General features: G+C 39.5%; 1 protein-coding gene across 1 annotated transcript in view; it reads left to right on the top strand.

Moving 5' to 3' along the window:
- The window catches only part of CNTNAP5 (contactin associated protein family member 5), a 272,841-nt gene that overhangs the window by 63,532 nt on the left and 186,271 nt on the right, over nucleotides 1-23,038 (top strand). Inside the window, exons 2-3 of the mRNA XM_069020986.1 lie at nucleotides 6,139-6,249; nucleotides 13,924-14,117. Coding sequence (XP_068877087.1) covers nucleotides 6,139-6,249; nucleotides 13,924-14,117 — 305 coding nt within the window. The remainder of the gene's footprint in view (nucleotides 1-6,138; nucleotides 6,250-13,923; nucleotides 14,118-23,038) is intronic.

Genomic DNA, 23,038 nt, shown 5'->3' with positions numbered 1-23,038 from the left:
TATTTTTTCTCATCGTGTTTTCAAGCATCATTTACTAAGGTTATTAAATTGGTAGTAGAACCTAGTTGTAGATGGTAGTTCCCATGAGATGCTTTTTGTAGGACTGTTGATATGGAAATAATCTCCTAATCTCTTCCAAATCTGTAGCCATTCTCCGTGTTACTGCACTTTCTGTCTTTTGTGTGTGTATTTTTTTACCCCTCACAGAATCTCATCCTTTTCTCATGCACATTTATCTCATTGGACTGTAACGGTGAAGGTTAATTTCCACAGTAAGCCCAAGGAGATGTTTTTTACCTTTTCAAAGGAGAATTGTAGCTACAGAAGGCGGGAGAAAAACAGATGAAGTGAAAGGCACCAGTGGTCACTCCTGAGGACTGTTAAGAGACATGGTACAAAACTCATGGTTTATGTCTTTAAAACAAAGTATGCCATTAAGAGGAATTTTTCTAGCCTATAAATACCAGTGAATCTTTTCAACTTCAAATCCCAGTATGGAGACAATTTACAATTGCAATCAAAATGATGCACGCAATTTAACTTCAGTACCATCTGTAACTCTGCTGGTATTTTAATAATGAATAAAATTAGACCTTGGCAACAAAAGTCTCACTGAAATAATATACCTTTAATTTCCAAGTGAGACCTCTAAGACTAAGTTAAAAGGCCTCTGGTTTACTCTGAAATCTTCTTGATGTTTACTATAAAATGGACATATCTGTATTTAAATAGCTATTGGTGTGAAAAAGGTCTGTGATTCTGTGAAGTCCTTGTTAAACTCCCTTTGAAGTTCAGGGATTGTGGTTCAGGCAGGGGTTTGCACAGCTGGTCACAAGCACTCCAGCCCTCACTGCACCTCTTGTATCTGCTTCAGCAGAGAGGTATGAGCAAGGTCTGTTCCAGGAGCTCTTTGGTGGTATGCCAGGCCCTGTGTTCTTGAAGTAAAGCACCTACAGGAGGCTCCTTCCCTTAAAATGTTTTCATTACCATGGGACAGAGAAGGAGGCAGGGCAATTACCCTCTTATTTTTTGTCTTTTTGAGTCCATCGTGGCACTTAACCACACCAGTCTCTGGGTTATAATTCTCTTCTTTGTCATCTTGAATTTTTGTGTTTTGCAGAGAGGAGGCAATTTTGGCTCTGTTAATAGTTTGCATAGGATGTCCTGTCCCCCACCCTTCCCTCAGTTGCATCGTTCAGTGGCACCAGTCCCATGCTGCTGTCATGGTATTTATAATTATTTTGTGATGCTTACAGTTGCTAACAGAGTAGCTACAGCATAGATCTGAGCCTTACTGTGGCTTGTCAAATACTTTGCATTGATGGTGATACAAGATTGTTGGTGTAAGTACCAGTATAATTAATTACTTATTATAATGTTAGGAGGTCTTGACGAACCATGTACTACCACATAAAAAAAAATGCAAACTTCAAAGTAAAGTATTTTCTGCATATTTGTCCTGGTGAGGGTACAACACTACCAAAAGCAGTTAGAGGCTGATGTTTGGAAAATCTGTGGAGCCCAGGGACTGGAGATCTTTCACTGATGGTGTCCTCTTTATCAAAGCTTTTGTTCAGGAAATGTTAGTGACCTTTCTGGATGGCCTTCACAAGTAGAAATCGATGTGTTTTGTCCCCCTGACTCTTCAGGTGAACCAGGGAAATAGGAGCAGGACAGGTTTGTTAGCACATCTTAGTTGTGGCTGCTAACGACCCTGCCTGTGTTCCAGGGATTGAACCTCTTCAAAGGACCTACTCTAAGAAACACTGGTGTGACCATGATGGGTTTCTGGGGTTTGTGATTTTTTAAGTACCTTCAGTGTCCCCCAATCAGAAATCTTCCAAATTTGTACCGACTGCTGCTGATGAAGGCTGTCTCAACCTTGAAGAAGGTTATAAACTGGATCATGCCACGCCTACTGACACCAGTGTGAAATGTGTACTGGAAGAATTAATAAAGTTAGCCTGAGTCTCTGATTTCTGTGCAAACTGTTTTGGTAATAGTGTTATCTGTATTTGAGAAACCTGCTGTTCTTTGGGAGCATTTGTAATACTTTCTCTCTAGGATTTGGATACATATTTTTCAGTTATTTTTTCATACATGTCACAAATGTTGAAGGCCTTCACAACACAGAGAGCTTAATCAGATATTTGGGCAAAAGGCCTTCTCTGAAATTCCATTTTGTGTACTATGAGCTAAAGCTGCTATTATCTGTCATGTTTTAAAGAAGCCTAAGAGTTAATGTCTAAATCTCACTTGAATGCTTTTGAACAGATAACAGTTATATTTGTGGGATTGTCCAAAGCATTCTGCAAAAAATTAAAATACATGGGGAAAGATGGAGAAGATATTTCCTTGTTTTTATTTGGAGGGTAATTAAATCTACAAGAAAAGAATCAAAACCAATCTATAAAATAACTTCACAGTATGAAAATTAAAAGATAATAGATTAATTTCTCCTTTTGTTTTTTTGTTAATTTTATCATTATTTTCTAAAAATCATTAGTGAATAAAACCCAGAAGACTCACGTTGATATATGTAAATATTTTTCTTAATTCCAGAAGCAAGATTGCTTATCAAAGTTCTAGTAATACTCATGACACTGGAAATGCTGTCAGTAATTGCTTGTTTTTCAGAAGTTGGGATATTCAAGGTCAGCACCCTTTTCTCAAATGCAGGTCAACATCTGTATTGTTGTGTGGTTTGCATAAAAAAGTTGGCTCATAGGTACAATTAGACCCTCTTTGTCATTATTTCTTTGCTAATTATCTTGTCAAGGAAAACATAGGAGAAAACAACCGAACAACTTGGCTAGTAAACGTTCTTTTGTGAGTGTCCAGATGTTTTAAATGGTTCTATAGTGTTGAATTATTCATTGTTAAAACCAATGTTTTTAATAGGCATAAAATGCAGTTAACTCCAGGAAGCAAAGTTCCTGTTCTGACAGGCAAACTTCCAAAGCAAATGGAACAATAGGTCAGGAACTATAGGTAAGGAGCTGTAAATGTGAGAGCACCTGAAATAATGGTTTTTTTCTGTCACATCAAGTGGGGGGTATGAAGTCTCTTGAAATGTGTGTGCTGGGATTATGTTGTGGGAATCAGGATACACCTGCTTTGCTTTTGGTTTTACCGTGGGTCTTCTCTAATCTTCCATAAGCACAAAATTTTTCATCTCTTTCTTGTCTGCATCCATCACAAAAGAAAATATGATGATAACATCCTTTCTTGGAGAGTTTTTTTATCTTGAGAGAGGTGTGTGTTTGGTGGTTGGTTTGTTTCCTTTTCAATATTGCCTTCTTATGGAAGCAGGGCCAATGGAATGACTCTCACTGTACGTGCACATCCCACCTTTTTGAACTCCGTATCCTATTTCAGCTAAGCTTTATAAAGAGTTACCAGTCTCAAATCTGTACCAGTCTGTGTTGGGTCTCTGACAAGGGATGTATCAGAGCTGTTCTGCAAATTGTTTGGATTGCTGTGCATGTACAAGTGGACTGGTGCATCCCAAGCACTTTACTGTACTCTGGGATTTCATTTGGCATGTACTAACTGTGCCATGTCCTGCACTGAAGGTCTGTGCATGTACAGCTGCTGGTGCAACACTCAGTGTTGCAAAGTTAGTTTTGACTGAGGGAAGGGCAGAAGAGTGACCTTGCATCTTGTCAGTGTCCATTCAAAAATAATCTTCACTTGGAGGAAATTCCTGCATGCACTCTGAGTCAATCAATCATTACTCTGTTATCTGTTGAAAGTTGGGCTGTATTAGTCCTGGTACCCTCAGAACTATCATCAATTTTTTAATGCTGTCCTAAATCCTCAAGCCTTACATTTACATTTTTTATAGTTAGATATTAATTCAGGGAAGGTTTCCTAGCTGTTGTTTGGCTGTTTTTTCTTTCTTTCTTTCTTTTTTCTTTTTTTCCCCCTTTCTTTTTTAGAAGAAAGCAAAATAAGGATCCCAGAATTAAGCATGGAAATGATGTTGCAGTGCTGTAGCAGCAGAGATACAGATGAATGTGCATTGGGACAGAAGCAAAGGATATGGAAATGTAGACAAAGCATCTCATGGTTACAGGAGCTAATTGCCACTTCTCAGGCTGGAGCCTCTAGGGATCCCCAGGAAAACCTTAAATGTGTTGCTCTGAAATGGTTTCCTCTTGCTGAGATGCTGAGACACTTGGTGTCCCATAGGTATCCCATCCTGCCTTTGGGGAACAGTGATGGACAACTGGATCACAGGCTGATTGATGTGCTGAGTTCTCTCATGGCCCAGGAGCAACCACAGGGAGCTGAAGAGAGCCAGCAGTCTAGACACTGTTTAAAGTGAAATCTCTGAGTTCAGTTATTTCCAACCTCACGTTTTAAGTGTTGCTGAGTAGTCCTATAGATCTGTCTGCTAGGATTTTGGACCTTCTTTTTAGAGGTTCTCAACCCTTCTGCTGGTTTTATAGAATGCAGAAGTTTGGGTGACTTCAGTGCCCTGATGTACTCACCATCTTCAATTACATCTCTGATCTTTGTTTAAATCTCTGATCAGGTAACAAATGACAGTGAATTTAAGACTCTCAATGTACAGTTGTTTTGTTTGGGATTTTTTTTTAAGTCCAGATAGAATAGTTATGGCCTGATCTCATGGTGTGCACCTGGAGACTGGCACTCCACAGACCCTTCATTAGTTCCCTTTGAGATTCAAAGGGTGTAAGTCGTAGGGAATCTGCTCAGGACGGTGGTACTTGTTTAGTTGGCTGATTATCCTCATGGCTGCAACATCAGTGCAGACTTGTCCCTGATTTATCTATCTTGCAGATCTTTCTAGGCCTTTTTGCTCTTGGGGATCAAAGAGATGGAAGGGGTTTTGTATAGAAGTTTGGTTTCTGAGATCCATCTTTCAATGCACTAATATAAATTATATTGATTACATTGATTTTCTTTCATATAGGGCTAGATTTTGATTGCAAAAGTATCTGGGTTGTTTTAGAGATTCATTGTACAAAGAGATGAGAAATATTTTACTATAATCTGTCTCAATATGGAAAAGTTATCACTCAGTTTTGGAATAATTTAAATTCATTTTCATAACTATAAAGTAAGTTTTGCTTTTATTCTTTGTCTTTTGTAGCCCTTCCTTTCCCCAATCCCTGTAAGTTGCATATTTACTCTCTGAGTGCAAGAACACTGTGGTGGCCTGAGATCCCAATGACCTGTAGGCCTTTTCCAGTAATTATATCCATGTTTGCTCTATGGGAGATTAAATTAAAAATGAGAGGGGATTATTGTTATTATTATTATTATTATTATTATTATTATTATTATTATTATTACTATTATTATTATTACTACTCCCTACTGAAAACCTGCATTATGTTCTTGAGTGTTTATGTGACAGCACAGTAATGAGAAAATTTACTTTATTTAATTCCATCGCTGTTCAAACATTATGGGCTCAAAAATTCCACTTGAGTGTTAGCTTAGCCCATCTGTCCTCAGAAGCAGATGTGAAAGGTAGAGGGGAGAAACACAGAGGCTGCTCATGTGAGTGAACAAAACTAATTTGGCCCTGCATGTTTGTGTGAGCTTGGGGAAGAAATGAAGGAGATGTTTAGGTTTTGAGATCTTAGTGCAGCATGAGGTACTTGCGAAGCACAGAACACATTTTTACATGTTGCAAAAGCCCCCATGGCATGGCCCTGTGTGTCACTTCCACACAGAAACATGAAGTTGTAACTCCTACATTACATACCTGTTCTGGGGGAAAACTGTGCTGAGCACACCACCTGGGGTGTTCTCTAAAGTCAGCCAGGGCATTACTGTACTCTTGCAGTGGCTTTTGCAACAAGAGTCATTACCCTCTTTAACTGCAGGGTACCCTATCAAATCTCATTCCGTGAAAGGACATTTTCCAGTTCTTCAAGCATTCCGTGTCTTAACAGCAGCTCCCATGTGGTTGCTGTCCCACCAGACTGGGACATTCTGGAGGGTTAATTTCAGTTCTCACATGTGAGTTCAAGCACAAGTGTGCTGTCTCCAGTCTCTGTCTATCTACTAAGTAGAAAAAGCACCACCTGGAGATAGCACAAGTTGGCATATGTGTTGCTCATATGATGACCTCTGTATGTTTTTTGTTCTCCTTTCTAGATAATTGTGATGATGCACTGGTCTCTCCCTTACCTTCAGCTGCCCTTACCAGTTCCTCTGAGCTCTTCAGTACTCACAGTTCCAGCTTTGCAAAACTCAACAGGCGAGATGGTAAGATTGCAGTATGAAATGCCTAAACTATTCATTTTAATCACATTTACACAGAATAACTTTTTATGCTGTTTGTATGCAGTGCATTCAGAGGCAAGTGGAATAGAGCCATTAATTTATGCTCCTGAGAGTGCGCTGTGTAGGAGCAATTTCCTCCTTTATTATAGAAAGCTTCTATTAAATTTGAAGCTCTCCATTTCTCTTGTAGAGACATCATTAAGGAAGTTCAGATAGTCTTTTTGCTTCTGATGAGTTCCCATATTTTAAGAGTTTAAAGGTCATTAGGCTTGGGACCCTATTCTAAAATGTAGGTGTTAATAGCAAATAGATATGAAATTCCAGTGGAATTCAGTGACTACGCAACTCTGCAGAAATAGTGAACATGAAAAACAACTTTTCAGGCATTTGCAATCAGGAATGTTTGAGGTCCAGTTAATGAGTTCACACACAAGGTGGAACCATTAGTATGAAACTTACTGCCAACTTCTCTTTTCTGATACTATTTCGGGCATCATTTGACATCTTGTTGCAAATTTGCGTTGTTGGCTCCCATCTTATTTCCAAGGTAGAGCCTCTAAAAGTGGAAAGCCCTGTATTATCATATTACATATGATTTTCATTTTAGGAAACACTAGAAAGAACACTACTAGAAAAAAGGTTTTAACTGAAAATAAACGAGAATTTTCATTCTTAAACATCTCTAAAGTGTGTTTTAATCAAAGGCCATTTGATAAATCTGTAGAAAGACAGACTCTCTTATATGCTTGGAACTAATGATAAGGAGTTGCTAGGCCATTAAAGAAGTGTTAGATGGGAGTTACTATATCATATTTAAACTCTAGAACAAGAGTTCCTCAGCAAGTAGAAGGTCATTTGGTTAACTGCTCGACAACAGAAAGTTGTAGACATTGAGCATGATATTTGAGTTTGCCGTGCCTTTGTCTCCAACTGCTGTCTGAGGTGGTGTTACAGATATGCTTATGTGATTGTGCAGATGGCTTTAATGGCTAATTTTATCTGCAGAAAAGGGGAAGAAGTTCAAAATCAGTATTGAAAGTCAAGCTCTGGCTGTTCTGTATTTAAAAGAGATATTAACAATGTCTGAAATTATGACAGTGGTTTCAATTCAAGGTCAGAAATTGAAATAGGTCTTAGTTAACTGTCCTACAGATTTGTCATCGGGTAAGATACTGTATTTTTTCAGCAATCCAGTGTCACGGTGGTAAGGTCCATGCTGTCTTTTGCACTAGTCATGGGAACAGGAGACAGAGTATTGAACCGAGCCCTAAGTAAGGGAGTTGTTTCAGCAACTTTGATTTAATGTTTTGAACACTTATGTGATAACTGATGAACTGAGGCCAACACAGGGACCTAGAAGCTAAACTCTACCTTGTTTAATTCTTCTGCTGCATGGACTTTTGTAGGAATGTGCAGATACAGTGCTGGCAGGGTTCATATGGGGACTTGTTGCGGCTTAATCCCCAACAAAAGTAAAGTCCCACACAGATGCTCACTCCAGCATGGCCTTACCCACAGCCACAGTCCTTTTGGAAGTAAACCTGTTCTTGCCTTCCCCATGGCTGCAGTCCCTGCTGGGTCATGGGCTTGGCCACAGCCACATGCTTTGGCATACTCCAGTATGGCCTCCAGCACAGCCACAGGTGCTTCAGGGAGTACCTCCTCTAGTGTGAACTTACCCTTGGGCCACAGTCCCTTCAGAGATACCAGCTGTGGTACAGATGTAACCATGGTCACAGCACTTTGAGATGCACGTGCATCTCAAAGAGATGAGAGCATGTGCTCTGGCATGGGCTTATTCACAGCCACAGACACCTGGGGTGTCCTTTTGCCCCAAGGACTCGTCCACAGGTCACAGCCCCTTTGGCTTGAGTTCACACTGGAGTTCCAGCCTGCCCAGTGCAGCAGCACAGGAACAGCAGAGATGCCCTGGACATTTGCCAGCCCAGAAGCATGGCCACTGCTGTTATCAAAATGTTTCCAGGCCCAGCAGAGTAAGATGATAAGCAGTACAGCAAGCAGCAAAAGCAAAAAGTAGCTACTAATGAGCAGTAGACTAATAAACAGTAAGGGAAGCAAGCCCTATGGCAAACACAAAAGCTGCTGATTAATAGCTAACCAGCAGTAACAGCTGTAAATTCAATCTAGCACATTCCAATCAAATCTGTAATTACCTTGAACCCTTTGAGGCCCATGTTGGGCACGTGCCATGGACAAACCCCAGCAGCTCAGCCCCACACAGCCACTCAGTCCCCCTGGTGGGATGGGGGAGAATCAGAAGAGTAAAAGCGAGAAACTCATGGGTTGAGACAAAGACAGCTTAATAGATAAAGCAAAGCCATGTGTGCAAGCAAAGCATGACCAGGAGCTCATTCACCACTTCCTATGGGCAGGCAGGGATTCAGCCATCCCCTGAAAAACAGAGCTCCATCACACCTAATGGTGACTCAGGAAGCCATCACTCTGAACATCCCCCTTTTCCTCCTCCTTCATCCTCCATCTTCAAATGCAGAGCTTGATGCCATGTGGGATGGGATATCCCTGTGGTCAGTTGGGGTCAGCTGTCCTGGCTGTGTCCACTCCCAAATTTTGCTTCCCCCCAGCCTCCTCTTTAGTGGTGTGGTGTGAGGAGCAGAAAAGGCCTTGGCCTGTGTGTAAGCAGTTCTCAGCAATATCAGAAACATCTCTGTATTATCAGCACTGTTTCCAGCACAAGTAGCTCCATACTAGCTACTGTGAAGAAAACTAAGCCTACTGTTGCCAGAGCAGTACCTCACCTTGGGTTGGAGGAGCAAGCAGTGGTAGATGGTAGCTGTAGAAACTTTTTTTGACTGTCACTTGAATGCAAATAGTAGATATCTTTACAGGAAATAATATTTCCTAACAAGGACTGGGCTGTGGCTTTCTGATAATGTTGAATGTTTTGATGAGCTGGCTTAGCTTTGCTTGTAATTGATAAGACAGTGCTGCAAGGAACAGAGCCTCTGGGTAGAAAGCCAGATCAATATATTTGTTAATGTAAACATGAATGCAACAAGTGAAGATGAGTTTTTAAAGCACGACCCAGTCCTTTGTCAACAGAAAGTTCGAATTCATCAAGTGGATTCAGTAATAGATAACAGTAAGTAAAAGGCTGTTGTTTAAAAAAAAAGGGCTTGCAGTAGTGGAATGTGCCATTTAAAAAAACAAACACACAAAGCACCCATGAGTAAAGCTTTGTGTGCACAGCTGAAAGCGCTCAATTAAAATGCTGATAAATCCATACTGGTACTAAAGAGCTAGTATAATTCTGATAAATGTGATTCTGAGGTATGAAATATATTATTTGCCCATGAGAGGGATTTGTCAGCTTTTTTGTGTATAGTAAATAAATAATGAAAAATAATAGGAAAATTGCTACAACATGACTGTATCACCTAAGATTTTTCAGTTCTTATTAGCTCTCAGCCTGAGTAGTCAGTACAGGCAATTATATATGAGAATATAAAACATATATAATGTCAAAAAGAATTTGTTTTATGGCCAGGAAGTGTTTGATCTGGGCATTAAAGTAAAATTCTGCAGCAGGGAAGCACTTAGTTGCAGCGGGAAGTCCAGGAGATTTTAGTGCAATATGAAGCCATTTGAGCTGTTTGTAAGGCAATGTAGGGTGGAAATAATATTTCCCTTTGCTTTGTATTAATGAACTACAAATAAGATGGGCATCCTGAGCAGCCCTGGGGAACATCAAAAAGCATTGACTGCATAACACTGGGCTTACATGCAATTTTTGAAACAACTATGGCAAAATGTACAAACAGTCTGAAAAAGAAACAAAAGTATTTTATCATATTTCTTGGAATCATATGGGTCTCCAGCTGAGAAACCATCAGATCCTTGCTCTCCACATATTTCTAACATTATGATTTGTTGCCATGGAGAATATGAACAATATATCAGATTCCTGGGGTACTCTTTTTCCACTGGGGCATTTTCCCCATACCATGTTGAATGCCTCCTTTGAAATGATCCACAGAAGATGTGAAATGTGTGAGCTGTGAGGAATGATGGTGTTGCACAATGTGCAGAGTCCTGTCAATGCCAGAAAGGGGAAATACTGAGCATCCTGTCTCTCTTGCTTTCGTGTGAGAGACAATGTGACATCTTAACACCTTAGTACTTTCCAGTTACCTAAAACAGGTATGCAGATCTGATGGGCATAATCAAAGCCAAATTTTTGTCTGGTTTGCCTTTATGCCATACTTAATAAAAGTTGTATGGTCCTCTTCAGTATCTTTGTGCCCAATTGCAGGAAAAGGATGTGAGGTTATGCTTGTATCTGTTCAAAGGTGTTGATGTGCTGTAAACTGTGTCTTCAGTAGCCCATGTTGTTGCCTTTTAGAGCCCTCTTGTCCTTTCTCTTGGGCCTGTGCTGGCAAACAGTCCTCAGGGCAAGCATCACTGGTGGGTAGAGGAGCAAATGACTCTAAATAGTTGCTCTGCTTTGGTTGTGCTTTTTTGCTACATACTAAAAGAAGGATAGGATGGGTTTTTGACACACTATCAGGAATGATGTGCATAAAAGAAGTGTGCAAAACCAGATTGTGCTGGAAGAAATACCAGTATCCCTTGTGCTACCTGCTCTGTATAACAGAGTAAATGTGGAGGAAAAAGAACATTTATTGATTTTTGGCACTGACAGGAGTGTTTGGTGAGGGTCTGGGATAACCACAAAAGCAAGCAGAAGCTTAGTGTTTGCTTTATTAGCAGAAGTGAGAGAGGCCCAGTGGGAAAAGCTTCGGTTCTGCCCTCAGTCATGCAGCTGGTGCAGCTTTGCTGTTGCAGGGATTTTAGCTGCCATTCTTACAGGCAGTAGAATTACTGTCCACCTGTGGAAATGGTAATGGTGGAAGGTTTGGGAGAGGGAAACACAGTGGGCTTTCTTCTCCACAGGAAAAAATAGATGAAGCAGCTGCTGTTGTGTAAAGACATGGCCTGTAACTGATACCTTGCAAGGCCAGCTTTGGAGAGGTGATGCTACGAGCAGGTGTCAGTGCTGTGTCCGCAGTGCTTACATCTGAAGAGTGACATTCCCAGCACACAAATGTGGTCACGCAAAGAGATGCAGTTCAGAGACACCATGTAATCTATGATTTTAGGGCTCAAGCTCTGCACAGATCTCCCAAATTTCTGTTCAGTGTGTATCATTTGTTTGACTTCAAAATTATAAGGCTCTGGTGCTCAAGCTGGAAAATAGCAGTGCACAGTAAAGCCAAACACTTTTGTGGAAAGCATATCACATTCCTGCCACTTCCAGCAGCAGAAGGGAGAAAGCATAAAGTAGATATTTAGTTAAGATATTTGACATACTACTGGGAAGTATCTGTGCTAACAGGCTTGGCTTAAAAACTTCTGTATAAACTAGAACATAGAAAGCACAGCTTTTGTGGTTTTTTTAATGGAAGACTCACCAAATATTTTTGTTAAAAGTTGTTTTCCTTCATCTAGTTGTCATTCTCTATGTTGAATGAAGGAAAGATGAAAATGCCAGCTTTCTTTTAATATGTGCTGAAAACATCTAGAATCGGCTCTTTTGAGTCATGAATGGAACAACTTTGCCAGAACTTCTGAAGCAAATTTTTATATCATGTCAGTTCCTGGAATAAAACTGGGGAAAAAAAAAAAAAAGGCAGAAACTATTGTGTTCAGAGTCTATTTTAGGATATTACAATCCAAAAGAAGTTTGCCCTTGGCTCCCGTGTGCACTAGTTACAATTGTGTGTAGGAGAAATCTGTAGTTTGTTGTCTTTGAATATAGCTATATAGTTTGCATCTTCAAGGCAAACAACATACTTTCTATATGGCACTAAAAATATCAAAATAAAAAAAGGGTGGCATGAGAGGTAACCTTTTAACAGAAAGTAACTTTTTAACAGAAATTGTTATACTCTTATATAAGCTCTATATAGGTATGGAGTTAAAAGAGCTATGAAATAGTCAAGGAAGAAATCAGTGATGAAATTCCTAGTATTCTCATTAGGTGTTTCATGGCATGCTCATAGGAGAGAGTATACTATTTAAGGCAGGTAAAATAATCAGTGATGATGAAGAACTTCTATTGTGATTGAAAAGGGTAAATCATGGCACTAGGAAGCAGTATGCATTGGCTTGGTTGCAAACTATTTTCCCTGGAGAGTTCTTGTAGAAGAATGAAGGCTGAGTCATCCAGGGCAGCAGGAACAATACTCCATTCCAGGTATGGAATAGATATGGTTCAGTTTCAGGAGTTCAGATAAATCCTATATTAATAAATTGTAAATAGTGACAATTCTAACGCCTATTCTTAGACAAAGGGATTTCAGGTGAGAGTTGGAAAGTACAATGCAATCCGGGGAACACAAGACATTTTTAAAAGTGCAGAGTTATTGAAATTGAGTTCATTGATAGAAACCACATTTATTAATCTTTTAACTCTATTCACTTCAATGAACTTTTCATGGAGCAACTTTGAGACAGATCAGTTAATAAGATTAAAATAGTAAGATAAAACCACTCCTAATAACCAAAGTTTAGTAATGCATTTTGTTTGGAAATGCTTCTTTGGAATCATTCTTGCAGTTTACATGAAGAGTTGTTAATGCTTTACTCACAACTGTTTCCTGTGTTTTATTCCTAATGTGATTGTGTTCACTGTAGTCACACTGGAGAGCTTTTCTAAACGTAATTAACTGTGACAAAACAAAAAGGTGTTGGGTTGCAGAAGCAGTGGCAGCCTCAAAATTTGATGTCTTGGCTACTTGGTTGATGGTTTCTGTGTTCTTCATAGCTGCACTGGTTGCTTATTGGTGAAGCTGAATTGAACATGGGGTGTATGCAGAGAATAAATGTGTGCAAGGAGAAACAAGTTAAAGGAAAATAAACAGCCTGTAATTCTAGGGTGTAAAAGAAAGCACGAGACCATAAAATAATACATTCCAGTCTGGAATGATTTGCTTTTTAACCATAAGCTCCCATTTATTGTAGTGAGCAAAGTGGTAAAATGCAAGCAGTGGTTGCAGTTCCGTTTCATTGGGTTGGTGTTACCACAGGCCTGTTCAACCTCTAAAGGAATTCAGGGGATAGTGCAAATCTTTACTTTTAAAGGACAAATGTGAATTACAAGCTCATGTCAGAGACAGCCTACTTTACAGTGAATTATCTGAAATGCTTTTACAAGCTGTAATTAAACCATTCTTTCAAATACTTAATAGGGCTCAAATAAAGATAGCTAACATTTTGCATTTCTTTCAGAACATGGCAAAAAGGAAAATATCAAAGCAAACTGCAAGTTACAAGTCCACATTCCCAGATTTGCAAGGAGGGAATAGATATGATTTTTTTTTTTTTTTTTTGTGATTGAGGATGTGCCAACTTCATTGATGTTTGTACAGCTGAAAAAATATAAATTTCCTTAAAATGTCTTAAATTCAGAATTCCTCTTGAACTTTAGGTTAATGGAGATAACCTCATGCAAGCACACCTCATGTAGTATATTTCCTAATACTAAAATATAAAAAACCAGCCACATGCTCAAGTAGAGTCCTCTGTGATGACCTGAAATAATTTAATGGTCCTTTATCAAGCATAATTTTTTGGTGCTGTTATTGTCACCTAAATTCTCTTCATCCAATCTTTCAGGAGCTGGTGGCTGGTCCCCGCTGGAGTCCAACGAGCAGCAGTGGCTCCAGGTGGATCTGGGAGACAGAGTGGAGATCGTGGCGGTGGCCACGCAGGGCCGGTACGGGAGCTCGGACTGGGTGACCAGCTACGCGCTGATGTTCAGCGACACCGGCCGCAACTGGAAACAGTACAGACAGGACGACGCCGTCTGGGTAGGTCTGAGCTGGCAGTGCCTTTGGCCCTAGATCTCTCTGCTTCAGGCTCGCTTTGGTGTTTGGAGAAACAGCTTTGGTTTTACGTCAGAGGAGTGCTGCAGTGGTGAGAGAGCAGACCTGAGCGACTCCACGGAGTGTTTTGATCTAAATGGGTTATGTCACGGACTGTCTGTGTAATACAAGTTTAGGCCCCCAGGACTACATTGTTTTTCAGACTGTGAGGATGATCAGGGCACTTAAAATGACCTGTGTGCTTCTGTGCCTGGTTGGCTTTGATTCAGGCACACCAGGGTAAATGGGGTTTTCTCCAGGAAAGATGAAAATTAATTCTATGTCTTGTATGTGTTTGGCCAGAACACGAGAGATCATGCTGAGGAAGATGGGTGGTAAATTGCTCCTCAGCTGGAGAAGACTGGAGCTGCAGCATAGGTTGTGGGATGATTTAGGAGACACACTAAAAGTGATCAAGGCTTTCTCTGATACTTTAATGCAGACTTGACCATTGCTGCATTGCAAGTCCAGTGCGTGGCTGTGCCAGGTGCTGTTGGTAGGAGTGCATGGGGCAGCAGTGGCACCACAGGTGTGGATGGAAAAGTTTACAAGTCTTCCTTTTGTACAAAAAGTGGTAACTGTTAGTGAATTGGTAAAAAATTGTAGGATTCTCTCTATGCTGTGTTCTGTAGTTCTGTGGATCAACAGCCCTGGTAGCATCAAAATATGTAGTGTTAAAAGAAACAGATTCTTCATGAAAATAAAGGGAAACATGTTAAGAGTAACCAAGTAGACTTATGATTTTTCTTTGGTTATTAATTTGTTGAAATGCTGTGTCACAAAAGCAGATTTTGCTTCCGGAACATAATGACTGTGAATGATGAGACTCAGCATGCAGCAGGAAGAGAGGAAAAGGACTGCTTAATTTTTCCCTGAGTGTGTTGTGGTGGTGGAGATGTATGTACAGGGAGGTGAACTTCTGTGGCTGTGGGTCTAAAATCTATGGTATCATCACTTTTTTTTTATCATGGTTTGATTTAGGGAAGTCTAATGAAATCCTTCTTCCCTTAGAAAAGCAACTTTGGTCCTAAGATGGTCATAAAGTTGTCAAGTGCTTCACCTGTCACTTAAAATGTTATATTAGGCTGTCTTTGCTCCAATATTTATATTTATTTGTTTATTTACTTATTTATTTATTTAAAAACAGTGGAATTTCATTTTGGACAGAATAATGATCATTTAATCTGTCTCTTGACTTCCACCCCTGGGAATCTGAAATCCATACTGAGATATTTTTACAGATTTGGTGTCAGTTAAGTGCTTCTTTGCCTGAAAATATTATGTGGCTTATTAAAATTTTATATTAGGACAAATTAATTTTTTTATTATATGTCACACTTTTATTTTCTTTTGTAAATTTTTCTTCTTAACAGGAAACTTGAAAAGACAACACACAGAATTTACCACAACAAATCTTAATGCCCTAGGGATCCAATTTATGGGTTTCTTATCTGGCACCTAATACTGCACATGAGAATAAGAACAAGCCTAGCAGGCATTTAACAATGCATTAGGATTTATGAGCAACTTGGACTCCCTTGTTTTACTAGAGTGATCAGGCATGAAGTTGATCCAGGGCAGATCCTGACACAAGTTTCAAAGATTAAGCAGACCTGGAAGCTTGCTTTCTGGAGAGGTAATTTTTGTACATGTTTCTAATGGAAACCACCATAGGCTACAGAGGATTATTTTCTGTATAACTGAGGAAAAATGAAATAGAATTTGGGTGTGGAAAAGGAAACAAAGGATTTGGATTATTCTCCCCTCACCATAGTTTCTAGGAGTCACACTGACCAAGTGAGCCAGTAATATAATTCCAGTCCAGAAGAACCATTTGCTCCATGTTCCCAGAGGGCTTGAATGGTTTGTTAGGATGCATTGCCAGCTTTCCTGGTGGAAATATCTGATAATGTAAATCCAAAGTGGGCTCATTTGACATTTCATTAGACACTTTGGTCCACCTAAACTGGCAAGTCTCATTAACACTTAGGAGGTTGTATGTCTACCCATGGAATTAATGAAGATCAAGAATTCCTTCTGTATAATTTTTATTCTAACTAAAGAAAAAGTTGATTTTTTTTTTCTTGGCACTTTTGGATTTGCTTCACTGAATTAAATTAGACCTAGAGAACCATTCAGAACACAAAGAGGAAAGCCAAAGAGGCTTTCAGAAGCATGTATAGAATTGTAATTTCAAATTATGCAGTGTTTCTCTTTTATTGGCAGTTATCCTTTCCTTAGGGTTTTTTCTAACTAAGAAGAAACATAGAAGTGTGCTGTCCAGCTGAATGTTAAAGGTTTTTTCAGACCCTTGAATGAAATGAGGACAAGCACAACATGGTGCTTGTCCTAAACATCTGGCTCTTGAACAGCTGTAAGGGAAGTTCTGCATTGCACACCCCTAGGAAAGAACCCTTGTCCTTGACCTAAGGCAGGGCAGTGTAGTGGACCATTCCACAGGGCTGGGAAAGCAGCCCCCCAGGGTAGCCTCCACTGTCACAATCTGTGGCAGTGTACACTGTACCAATCTGTCACAAGTGTGGTAGTTCCAGACTTGGGAATGCGTATCTGTGCTGGCTTTGGTTCAGTGATGTTTTTTGCTCAGCAGGAATGAAGACATCCTCAGTTATCAAGACTGTTTCCTGCACAAACTGAAACCAGACCTCCATACCAGTTACACTGGTATGAAGGAAATTAACAGCTAAACCCAGCATTGTCCCATTCTTTTTTTTGGGATGGGGGGGATGGTCTGTCAAAGAAGGATTTAAGGCAGTAGTTTCCTATATCAGGTGAGGTGGCAAGTTACCAATCCTTAATTTCTACTCAACCCAAGTCAGATTTGATGTGCATTTTCTCCCAGCCCACGTGCATGACCCAGAGAGAAAGTCATGGGGCATTCCCAGTTGGCAGTACAGCAGTGCTCTCTTGGAGGAGGATGCACTGGCCCAGCCTTTAGCCACTGCATGTCAGGGGCCATCTACTACATTTGGTGGGAACAGCAGGAAGGCAGCAGGGCCTTCAATAATCCCCAAGTAAATCTGCCCAGATGAAACTTTTCTTAATGATACCAGGAATGTCTGATGCTCCCTATTGCAAGTGGTGCCTCTGAGGAGTTGTTTCCAGTGGGTTTAGGTTTTGTCCACCCTTATGGCAGAGATGTTCTGCAGTGCATCAGAGACCTGGGCACATAAATTCTTTATGGGGCTGCCAGTAAGACAGATGTTTGCACACCAGCATATATGACATATCACCAGTAAAAATCCCTTTCTCTTTATAGAGATTACAAGGCTTATTATCCTCCTCTCCTGGCTTGCATACAGCTTCCATAAACTTCCTTGTTAATGAGGACTGCATAGACAGATCGCGGGGAGAATCAGAAAACCTCTTTAAGTTTTCACTCAGCCTGTGTTTATGGTGTTAGTAAATTCTGCAGCTGGAGTTGAAGACAAGACAGATTAGCCATTTAAAACCAATTTTCCAACCCCATTTGTATTTAAATAATCTTGTTACAAAAGGACTCTCTGGTTCAGAGCAAACTAGACTTATAATTATATTTTCAATATGGATAAATCAGCTATGTGTGGACACACTAGCTATTGATTGGGAGACATAAAACATAAATCTTATTGCTTGTAACAAGTAAATGATTTTTCAGTGTTTTTAAGTGTTGAATAATTCAGAATTTGCTTTACCTGCATACACATCACAGCTTGAGTCAGTCCAAATTGTGTATTTTACTGGGAAAAAAGTGTGGGCTGTGATACAATGCTATTTCATTTTAGATAGCAATTTTTATGCTATTTATATTGAAAAATACTTTACAAAGCTGAGAAACGCAATTATGCAGGAAGGCACAAAGGAAAGGGGATGAAATGGGCATAGATGTATGCAACAAAAGGAGAAAAGAGATGTTCTTTATACAAAGTTTTGAAAGGAGAAGGGGAAGTTGTGGAACTGGAGATAAAGGGAGTCTGCTCTGAGAGTGGCAGAGAAGGCTTTTATATTAGAATAATGTATCTGTGCAGAAAGGCAATGAAGAGGGAAAATAGCATAGATAGCAAGGAGATAGCTCACACTCTGTGCAATCCCATGCACATACAGTGCACACTGAGCAGGAGTTTGCTGGTTTGCAGTGGTTGCCTGTTATCAGCTGACGTGGTTGGTGAACGTTCTGACGCGTCTGCTGTCCACTGCACGTGGAAGGCAGAAGATGTCTCTGGGTGGGAGGGGGGCTGTGAGCCCTAACCCCAAAGCTGCATCACAAGATGGGAAGTTCTTCTCTAACATTGGACCATGACACCTTGCTCATGCACAGAATGAAGCAGAACTCCTCCCCTCAGAGAAATGCCCCCGTGGCAGTCGTGCTCCTTGCAGGTGCAAGGATGCTGTGCGAGGGCTGGAGAGTTGACAGGAGGCTGAGGATGCATTAGGAATATGTGATTTCCAGGCAAGCAGGAAAAGTGTTTAATAGAGGTGATAAAGATCCCTTGCATTCTCTTTCATCGGGAAACTTCTTACTTGCACATGTGAGCTTTTGCTGAACCAGAGGCTTTTCTAATGAAATCTAGAGGAGGGTCACCCTTAATTGGCTTATAAATCTACAGGGGTGCTGTAAACTTTCCCATTCCACCCTAGCTGGATAATGACTGTGGAACTGTTTTGGTGAGTTAATTATTGTGAACATAGTTAGAATATTAATCTTCTTGTCAGATTTATAATTGTGCTAATTTATTCTAAAGCATCTTTTAGCTCCTAGTCCTAACACCCTCCAACCAAGACCAGAGCAAACTTCTACATGTAGCCATGAGAAGTCCCACATTGTTTGCTTGGGTTAGAGAATGAGTTCCTGCTTGTCTTGTTACAATGCTTCCTGCTATACTAGTATTAAGGTATTTTTAAACTCCTTTATGCACAGTAATTATTGCCAGCCAAATAGGTGTTAAGTAGTAAGAGTAAGTTAAGTATTTTCTTTTCCATCACCTTTGCTCTAAGAAAAGAAAAAGAAGAAACAAAAAACCAATTGCTGCTTTCAACTAGGAATGAAGAAAGCAATTCAGTCTTGCTGCAGGGAAGCAAGGTTTTCCAGAAGTTTTCATTGCTATGTTATTACAGGTTTTGAAGAGACAGCCATTATCCCTTTGTTGTAATTAGGATTGTTCAGATTTAAGACTGCCTGATTCTGAGATGCTGTTTGGATGTTACTAATTTGCCTCTAATTCTGGTTTCGCTTACTGAGCTGGCTGCAAATGTGGCCTCCTGAGTAGATTCTCAGGAAATCTGTCTTTCTTGATATCACCAGGGCAGTTCTTATGTTGGGAGGATAATTCAAAGTGTCAGTATATCTGTTTTTGTTCAGTGCACTCTGTATGGATTTATGTCTGAATAAAATGGATATAGTTAGATTTCAAATTACCCTTTACTGTTGAGATACTGGAGTTAGCCTTAAGCTAACTGAATTTTGTATGAATTCTGTGACCTTACAATGTGATTTTATAGTTGGTTAACTGTAAAGTGATATTAAGGTAGAGTCTAGAGAATTTAATGCTGATATTAACATTTTATCCATCAGCAATGTCTTCAGTAATTCTCTGTTCTTGGTGTTTGGCAGCAATTCACTCTGACCCAGAAAAAATTGCAAGAAACATGGTTATTGACAGTTTGTGTTGTTGCTGACCTCCCAGTCTTATGCCTTTGGAAATTGCCTGGAATGCATCTTTTCTGTAACCATTTAGCAAAGGAAGACCGAGAAATGTTCTTTGATTTCTGATTCCTACATCCCAGATCTTCTGTATGATCTTGTCTCTCCGCTGCTTTGTGCTAGGAGCTATGGGGTGTGACTCCATGGTGTTGGCCCTCATGGATTGGAGTGGGAAGAGTGGTTGGCATGGGTCTGCTTGGTGATGTCTGCTCCCAAAACATGCGTGTCTTCCAGCCATCTCCAGCAGTTTTGTCTGCCACAGCCAGAAAGCTGTTGTTTTCCCTTCCAGGCATCTACTAAGACAGAAAATTTTGTTTGTGGCATGCTAGGATGGTTAATCTGGAAAATAGGGGACATTTCCTCTTAGATGGTGGATTTTAGCCAACAACTCTTTCATACCAGTAGACCAAGTTTTATTATTCTTGTTTGCAAATTGTGTTCTACGGCATGTGAAGGCTTAAATAGGTGCCTTTACAAATTCTGAATAAATATGGAACAAATAGTTATTTAATCCATATGCTTACAGAGCTCAGTGAGTTTCTTTGGAGTTCTTTGGTACATTTTTGGAACAACTGAGTGGCTCTAGCTGTCTGAAAAACCAATTCTTTTGTGGGAAACCAACTAACAAGAGTACACTTATTGTACTGTTGTGTACTGTAAAATAAGACAAGTCTTCCTGCTGCTAAAAAGTGTCACTTCACTTCTACTGATTCACTATTAGATTAGATTAATCCAAATAAATAAACTGGTTTGAGTTGTAGTGTTCAGGTCTTCAGTAGCTGTTATAAGATTGTACTGATTTTGCTCTGAGCCCTTTCTAAATGTTGGATTAATCCTGTAAGTGAGAAGCTCATGAGTGGAGAAATAGAAACCTATTGCTTGTGGCTAGTGAAAATGGTACATGAGAAAGAGAGGCAAGCAATGGAAAAATCATTGCAAACCCCTCCAGGACTGGCAGAGGGGTGTGATGGTATGTAAACACCAGGTTTAGTGATAAGACATACTTGTAAACTGATGAGATGGAGGAGAAAGGAGACAAATCATGATACTTGAAATGCAGGTGGGGGGACAGAGAGAGACAGATGGAGAGGTAGAAAGCTGTAGTCAGTGACCAGAGCTTCAGTATCTAAGATGGAAATAAAGACTGGTTTCATTGCATCTTCAGTCAGCATTATCAGAAACTGAGGATCTCTCATTTCTGGTCATCCTCTTCTTTTCTCCTTGGTTAGCAGATTTGTGTTCCTCTTTGGGTTAATGTACTCAGTGTTTCCTACCGTTAGACACCAGTCAGCTGCAGAGAGGCCCCTACAAACAGGTTCTGAGGTACTTGCTTAAAAAGTGTTGTTTTCACAGAATTTTTTTCAGCACTATGATTGGATCTTTGCATAGTGGCAATGCAGGACTGGGGAGATGGAAAAACAGATACGTCCGGATGATTTACGGGGAGGACCCTGATTTATTAAAACTTTAATTTTTTTAGGCTATTTGTCAAAGGTCCCATGTTCTGCAAGTGTCTTTGGTTGTGGGGATATTCTGCTGCATTGCTCCTTTAGGGCCTGACTGGGAGCCTCTTGCTGGGGCCCTTTCCCCTCAGGGATCCCAGAACTGTAAGGATAATGAAATGTTCTTCCTTGAATGAACACAGGTGCCAATGCAGTTTTTGCTTTTTCTTCTTAACTGATGTGTAAGCTAAGGTGACCTTGTTATAGGTTTTTAAAAAAAAAAAAAAAAAAGGTGTATTCACACAATTAGAATTGTCAGATAAGTAATATTTTCTTGCTTTTATAAAACTTAGAAATTCTATAGTGACATCATCTTTACAGTGTTGGAAATATGATCTTTGTAGACTTCCTTCCTCCCAAACCCTTAGTGATTTCAGCTAATTCGGATTTATTTTTTCAGAGGACGAAGAGGGGAATTTTTGCCTTGCATAAAGAACTTTAAAATTATTTGTTTTCATTGTCATTGAGAAATGAATTTTTTTTTTTTAAATGCCCATGACTGTACTGGGATATTCCAAGTTGAAATAGTGTTCCTCTAATGCTTAATATAGAAAAAATAGAAATATTGACTATATTTTATTAGATCTTTTTCCTAGTTATAAAAGAAAGAACAATTACTGAGAATGCTGATATTTTAAAAAAAATTAGTTCAATTTTTATTATTCTTATTATGAAAGACCTCTTTTAATACTTTTTTTTTCCAAATGTATAGTGCATATCTTACATTCTTTCTGGCTTCCAAATTTTAGTGCATGAGAACTTTCAGAACAGTTATATAATCATTAATCTTGAAGGCTATTTTACCAATTGTACTTTTGATTCTCAAAGCTGTTTCTCAGGGAATGTGAAAGGATAGAAGTCCTTAGAAGATCCCTTGATGTATGAATAAGTAAGAACAAAATTCTTCTGTGGAATAAATAAGCCTGTCCATGTTTCTTTGAAATTTAATTTAAGTGAAATTTTTTGATGTGTGTCTGATACTTTTGGGGAGCTACCTACACCTGTTCTACAGGAGTTAGTTAACATTTGTGGAGTTAGTAATCAAACATGAAAATAAACTGTTAGCAAACCAAAGTACGGAGTAAATAGCAGTACTTGAAGAACTTCTATCCTCCAGGGAATAAATATTCTTATACTTAGTTGAGGGTACAAATGCAATTCTGGAAACACGACAAAAGGTTCCATATATAGACACCTTTACAGCTTGAAGGAAGGATGAGATTTGATTCAAGTAAGAACTGGTCAACTGTTGTGCTCAGAGAACACTAAATGTGAGTCACATTTTTATTTTAAATATGCAGATTCCCATATGAGTGATAAGAATATGCAGCTCTTTTCTGGAGAAGAGTCTTGCTGTCTTGAGCTGAGGTTTGCTAGACTTCACAGAATTTGTATGGAAAGACGTTGCCTTGAAGTATTTATTTTTTATTTTCAAGTTTAGGTTCAGCTCACAAAAACAATTATTTACAATAACTTCCATTTGGAAATTAGACCTACCAGTTTAAAATCCATGTCATGGTTGCCTCAGGAGAGTCTTTGTCTTGATAGAAAATCAAGAAAGCCTCCAAACTTGTCCTAGTTAATTTAGGAAAGCTGATCCAAAAGAACTTTACATCTTTCCCTTGGGAACTGTTTTAAAGACTAAAGCAATTCTGGCAATGAGTAGC

This window comes from Aphelocoma coerulescens, chromosome 7 (genome assembly GCF_041296385.1).
Source record: "Aphelocoma coerulescens isolate FSJ_1873_10779 chromosome 7, UR_Acoe_1.0, whole genome shotgun sequence".
Classification (NCBI taxonomy): Eukaryota; Metazoa; Chordata; class Aves; order Passeriformes; family Corvidae; genus Aphelocoma; species Aphelocoma coerulescens.
This window is presented reverse-complemented; position numbering and strand designations above follow the sequence as displayed.